General features: G+C 45.6%; 1 protein-coding gene across 4 annotated transcripts in view; it reads left to right on the top strand.

The window, feature by feature from the left end:
• NAPEPLD (N-acyl phosphatidylethanolamine phospholipase D) overlaps positions 1 to 6805 on the top strand; it is a 51206-nt gene that overhangs the window by 22989 nt on the left and 21412 nt on the right. Inside the window, exon 1 of one of the 4 annotated variants that reach the window (XM_075926784.2) lies at positions 53 to 494. The exons of 1 other annotated variant lie outside the window; for it this stretch is intronic. In XM_075926784.2, coding sequence (XP_075782899.2) covers positions 286 to 494 — 209 coding nt within the window. In that variant the 5' untranslated portion in view covers positions 53 to 285. Of the gene's footprint in view, positions 1 to 52; positions 495 to 6805 lie in introns of those variants that run through there. 2 more of the 4 variants (XM_006137532.5, XM_025178704.3) reach the window with 2 other exon arrangements.

Raw genomic sequence — 6805 nt, 5'->3', positions numbered from 1 at the left:
GCTGAGTACCCAAGTGACGTCAGAATCGCCCTGACACGTCACACAGCTTTTCGCCGCGCCGCTGACGCATCCCTCTCACTACCAGCGGCGGTCGGGGCCGGGCGCCTTTGCCTTTACCAAGATGGCCGCGGCGTCAACTGTTCTCCGCGGAGCCATCTTGGTAACGGCGAGTGGTAGGGGGGCTCCTTCAAACTCCCTCCAGTTAAGGAGGCGGCAGTAGTGGGTCCGGCGAGCTCCCCCAGCTTCGGGGCGGGGGATGGCTCCCGGGCAGGTGCCGGCGCCACCATGGGGAGGAGCAGGGCGCTGTGGAGCTGCCTCCCGAAACTCCTGGCGCTGCCTCCAGTGGCTGGTTGGCCAGGCAGAAGGCAGCCGCCGCCGCGTAACGGCTCCTGCTGGGGGGTCGTGGCGCAGCCGGCTGGGGAGAGCAGGAGCAGGAGGTGCCGCAGCGCTATGGAGGAGGAGGACGACGAGGGCGCCCAGCCGCAGCCCGAGGGGTGAGGAGAGCCCTTCCCGACCCGGGTTTCACTGTGGGCCCCAGCGCCAATGGGCTCCGCAGCTGGGAGAGGGGGCGTGGGGCCGACATGGGGGGGGGGGGGGTTGGTGGGAATTTGCTCCCCCCGCACTGATAGCCCCCGGCTCTAGGGCTGGCACCTTTTGTCAGGGAACTGCCCAGGTCAAAGCTGCGAGCTTGGAAGGCAGCGAAGTGCGTTAGATGCCCGCGCCCCGCAATTGCTGCCTCGGACCTCCCTTGCAGCATGCGGTGTTCCACATCAGGCGCTTACTCAAGGACAGTGTGAAGAGGTTTAACTACGAAGCTCCGACTGTCAGAGCTTGTGTCTCCCACCTGCCGAAGTGTATCCAATAAAAGATGTTACCCTCACCCGTCTTCTCTAACTTTCCTGAACCACCTTGATCATTGCGCTGCCTTGTATAGACAGCATCTTGGCAACTGCAAAATCATCTTGGTCCTTGGTGGGTCTCTCTTGCTACCCTGAAAGTTAACAAATCAGGATTAGGGGTTCTGGGGGAGAAGACAAACTAGGGTATGGTGCTTTGTTGGGGTTGTTTTTAAAAAACTGTTCACAGTGATTTATTCCTTTTTGCTGCTTGTGTGGGCACACTTGTACCATTAGAGTAGATGACAGTGGGTGATCTATATGGTAAGCCACTGGCAGCTGTGTCAGTAAGAAAATGAGTTGTTTACAGTTGATGTAAATAAATGAAAGTGAAGAGATGTACAAGATCTACTGAGTCACTTCAGTCTTACCCCTTGCCAGCTTGTGGTTTTCTGCAATGTTTTCAAGTGTGTGGTCCATTCTAGTTTTATATCTGATTTTGTTGTGTTAATTCCGTTTAGCACAGAGAGCCAGACTTTTAACAGAAACTGAAATGGATTGCATGTAACAAAGATGCTGCAGATTGTCTGTGTTAAGTGGTCTAATCAAGATTTTTCACTATTAGTATACCATTTAAAAAAATTGGGCCCAAAAGTGCTATCTATGGCTGGTGAATGAAATTCTGGAAGACAGGTTTTGTTTTCTCAGTTGCTATAGTTTGTTTCCCTTTTCATTGACATGGTAATTGCTGCAGTATCATTCAGAAAGACATGTTATATAATCTAAAACATTTGTATGCCTTCCAGCATTGCTATTGTATTCACCATTTTTCCTATTAAAAAGAAGCCCTGTAAACAGATACTAGTGACAAATATTTTTCTTATTTTTTTTAGAATTTAGGTGTGAAGTGAAACATATTACTAAAGTTTCTTGATATAGTCTGCATAACCTAATCTAGATAATCAGTAATGATCTAAAGTACAGATTTATGCAAAATATTTGCAAATGGGATTAAACTATGCAATAGCAGGAAATAAGTTTTCATGCAATGAAAACTTAATGGACTGTGATTCTAATATGTTACGTGTACCCTATCTATCAGCAAACAAGGTTCCCACTGCCCCCCCTCCGTAAATGAGCTAGCAGACAGTCAAGCAGCCAAGAAAGTGTTCTCTTTTCATATGTTTTATTTCGTTCTAAACAAGACTGACTAAGGTACCACCAAAAATTTCTCATTGGGAAATGACTGACTTTTAACATCTCTTCCTTAGTAGACTTTTGAGATCTTAGACAAAAATAGTTAATAGATCATCAATTAAAGATAAAATGTGGAAATTAACTTACTGAACAGATGAAATTCTCAGTTAAAAAAAAAAAAGTCGGTCAGAAATGAACTACCGCAACTGAAATACCTTATTCATATGTACTAAAATTGTCTGAAATCCAAACACCTGATAGAAGTCTTAGTGTCTGACAGTGAGAGAGCCTAATTTGACTCTCCTTGGAATATAATTTCTAAATTTGGAACCATTGTCAGTATGAAAAAGAGGACAGGAAGGTCAGGGACATAAGAATGTAAAGAGGTGGGTGAAGCAGAACTGCAGAAAGGGAAATAAAGGTTGTGTGTGCTATGGGCTTTATCTTATGGATTTTGAGTTGGCCTAAATAAAACAAAAGGCATGTACAGCAAATGAATAGGTAACAGCTGTCATAAAACTTTTGATACCCTAATACAGCTGTTGGATATTTGTATCTGGTTAGACTTTGGAGAATTGCCTAAATTGACATCTACTGCTCTAGTACTTCTCCATCCATAGTAAGTGACGGAGACAGCACCAATAACTTCTCCTTCCATCCTAGAATCATTTTTAGATTCTTGCTCTTTCTGCAACTCATCAAGAGATTGTTTTGTCTGAGATTAATAAGCACCAGATGCTGTGATAAGTTAGTGCCTTCATACATAACACCTTCTGAAATGGTGTTTTCTGTTTGTTCTGGTCTTCTATAAAATCACTTTGGTCTTGTTTTCATTATATTGCTTTTGTTAACAAACATTAGTGAGAGGCCTTTTAATATGGCTAGAATACCGCTACATTCTAGCAGGATCCCAGTTCTGATTCCCACAGCACACAGTATGACCTTGGTAAATCACTTAGGCATCTTGGCCCAGATCCACAAAGCTCTTTAGGCTCCTAACTTCCATTAGGAAATAGCTTTGTGGATCTGGGTGCATGTGCCTCAGGCACTGGGCTAAAAGAAGGATTTCACAACAAACAATATGCTGTATTTCATCTGAATTTTCTTGGAGAAATAAATTACAGAAATAACAAATGAATATTATTTACTACTTATTTGTGCTACAAAAATACAAGATGCTCTACAATTACATAGTAAGGCATAGTCTTGGCTGTTAATGCCATATAATAATAATAAAGACAAAGCTAAACAATAGAAATGGACTGACACTACTGAGGCTACAGAAAGATTTGGATAAAATAAGGTAAAGGGGCTATCCAGATAGATACAGTATTAGGACAATGTGTGCCATAATTTCCCTGCCCTAAAAAATAGACTGATAGGGTACAGGCTATTTAAGTCACCACATAGTCTACTGTACTAAAGAATAATACTAAGATGTTGGCATGTATGAAAAGACTTTTATTAACGAGGGTAAATTACTGTATCTGGAGCTGGTAGCAACAACTTGAAGTTGCCTGATACTTCCCTGTTTTCAGATGCTTATGTCCCATATCAGGGATGTGACTGTGTATGTATGAAATTCAGCCTAAATGCTTCTGCCATTTCCAACAATGAGATAAGGGAAAAATACATTGTTTGACCATGTGAAATAAATGTGCTTTTGTTTTCATTCGCCTTGGTGTCATTGATATGCCTTTGTTATCCCTGTGGAAAAGATGCTATTTTAACATTACAGTTGTGAGCAAATACTCCTCAGATCAGTGATGTTACCCAAACCATACAGAAGATCCCACTGGAGTGGATGAAGAACAATCTTGATTTGGAGTGATGGACACAGCAAAAAATAGCAGTTTTCCTTAGGAAGGCTCAATGCAGTATGGTGTTCCCATTGGTGTTTTTTGGGGGGAGGAGAGGAAGCAGAGTTATAGTTGTGCTGTGTGAAATATCATTTCATGCCAACATTTCCTGGTTTTCTATAATTGTGGTGCTTCTGTAAGGGAGAATGGAATGTCTTATCTCTATGTACTGGCTTTTCACTGCATTTCAGAAAGAGCATGAGGTGTACAGAGCACTGTTGAGCATATGCTAGTGTAATTCTCAAAAAATCACACACAAACTTCTTACAAATGGTTATTTTGGAGAAAAGGCAGCATAGTGAAACTAAAATGATAAAAGAAATGGATGGGGTTCTTTTGGAGAGACAAGCAAAATCAGTGGTATGTGGATGCAAATGTAATTGAGAAGTATGTAAAGTAGCTAATGTTTTTAATAAAATTACCTATGACCTATTTTTGATAATCGGACAAACCAGAATTAGGGACAGGTTTATATTGAGAGAACATCTCAGTAGACTTTAAGGAGGTATATTACAGACAGAAGTGAAGAGGTAGGATTGGACTTGAAACTGAAGTGGTAGAATCAAGTAAATCTAAATAGTATTGTATATAAGTAGGGATGTTCGTTATTGAGTAATTGAATAATCATGCAACGGCATCAAAACTTAGTGGTTACACAATTATTTGATAGCCCCGGGGGCAGAGCTGGCAGCCAGGACACTCTTGGCCCCACTCCTATACGCTGCCACCCCTGCTTCTGCCTCTGTATCAGAGGCAGCAGTGTGGGGTGGCAGGCAGGAGCTGGTATGTGAGGGGAGCCAGTTTAAAACCCGGCTCCCCACACAGATCGTCTGCAGCCCTGCTGATACAGAGGCAGCAGCCTCTGTCTGTGGGGGACCCAAGCTCCCTGGGGACAGAAGCCTGGGCCTACTGCATACAGAGGCTGATCTGTGGCAGCCTCCCCTATGAGAGGCAGTGCTGGGTGGGGAGTCGGCTCTGCAGAGCTGGCACACATGGAGAGCTGGCTTAAAAGCTGTCTCCCCATGCGTATTGGCTCCCACCTGCCCTGCTTAACCTCCACCTCTCTATCAGAGGTAGCAGTGCAGTAGGGGAGAGGGGCAAGCGGCTCCACTGATCTGGTGTTTGTGGGAGCTGGCTTAAAAGCTGACTCCCGCGGGCACCAGCTTCCACCTCTTCCCACCTACCCTGCTTGTTACCTCTCATACAAAGGGACCAAGAGGGGAGGAATGTGTGTAGTCGATAGATTAACCAATAAGCCTGGGCTTACTTGTTAATCATGTAATCGACTGCATGTTGATGTCCTATATATAAGCAAAAAAGGAACAATAACATACCATTAATAAATTGAAGGAACTATTCCCAGGCACGAAACTTCTCTGACAAACTCTGATAAAGTGTACTTTTTTTCTCAGAGTGTCTATAGGAGAGGTTTCCATGATAGTGTATATGTCCTCTCCTGGCACACAATGATTTTAAGGCATAGAAATAGAGATGCCAGTTGCAGAGTTAGATGTAAAAGATCTAAAATTAGATATAAATGGACTGCTTCTGCTCCTAAATTGCTGTATAACTATACCTATAGACCGGGACTACGAAACCATTTCAAGACACTGTTTTACAGCAATGTTTTCTGTTCATGGTGATAAGAAAAAAAGTTAGAATGTGGCAGAGAGCAGTGCACCAACAAGGTACATCTTATACTACAGGTTGGGCTCTTAGTCCCCTTTCATCTGGGATAAAGCCATTTATCTTTTAATCACATCTAATTACTGTAATCTAAAAAGTTAAGCAACCATAAATACAAACTGAGGTACCTGCAGTTAACTTACTACATTCAAGGCACTGTGTAAATTCACAACTTTTTCTATTTAGAGTTTTAATTAGATAAAGACTAAATAAAACTCTGAGCACCCAAACATATCATATTATAATAATTACTATATTAAAAATAAAATCATGTGAGTTGAGTAATCAAATACTGTGCACAAGTTCGCATTTGATGTACATTTATGCACCATTAATGTTTGACGGTTAAAAGTACCAAAAGCTGCAGTCCTGGAAAGGTTTATTTTTGTACTTACCATATTTTCCGGCGTATAAGGTGACTGGGCGTATAAGACGACCCCCTAATTTTTTAGTTAAAACATAGGTTTTCGCCTATACTCGCCGTATAAGACTACCCCCCCTTAAGAGGCCAACTGGCAGCGCCCCAGCTGCTCTGCCCCAGGGTCCACAACAAAAGCCTGGTCTGCTGGGGGGGGGGGGGCGCACTAGCTGCGCCCCCCCCCAGCAGACCAGGGACACGGGGAGCAAAGCGGCAGCGGGGTGCCGCGCCTCTGAGGCTTTGCCAGAGCAAAGCCTCAGAGGTGCGGGACCCCTCCGCCTCCCCGGCTTTGCTCCTGGTGTCCCTGGTCTGCTGGAGACGGTCCCCAGCAGACCAGGGGCACCGGGAGCAAAGCCGCAGCTGCGGGAGCAAAGCCGCAGCCGCGGCGGGGTCCTGCGCCTCTGAGGCTTTGCCAGAGCAAAGCCTCAGAAGCGCGGCACCCCTCCGCTTCCCCGGCTTTGCTGCCGGTGTCCCTGGTCTGCTGGAGACAGTCCCCAGCAGACCAGGGGCAACAGGAGCAAAGCCGAAGCGGCGGCGGGGTCCTGCGCCTCTGAGGCTTTGCCAGAGCAAAGCCTCAGAAGCGCGGCACCCCGCCGCCGCTTCGGCTTTGCTCCCGGTGCCCCTGGTCTGCTGGGGACCATCTCCAGCAGACCAGGGACACCGGGAGCAAAGCCTCGGGGGAAGCCGGTAGCGGGACAGCCGCGGCGCGTCTGGGCTGACCCGCTGTCGGCTTCCCCCAAGGCTTTGCAAAGCCGCGGAGGGGCTCGGGCAGCGGGGCAGCCCAGGCACGCCTGGGCTGCCCCGCTGCC

The sequence above is a fragment of the Pelodiscus sinensis genome, chromosome 1 (assembly GCF_052426305.1).
Source record: "Pelodiscus sinensis isolate ZL-2025 chromosome 1, ASM5242630v1, whole genome shotgun sequence".
Classification (NCBI taxonomy): domain Eukaryota; kingdom Metazoa; phylum Chordata; order Testudines; family Trionychidae; genus Pelodiscus; species Pelodiscus sinensis.
Note: the sequence above shows the minus strand (reverse complement) of the source record. Positions and strands in the feature narration are given on the sequence as shown.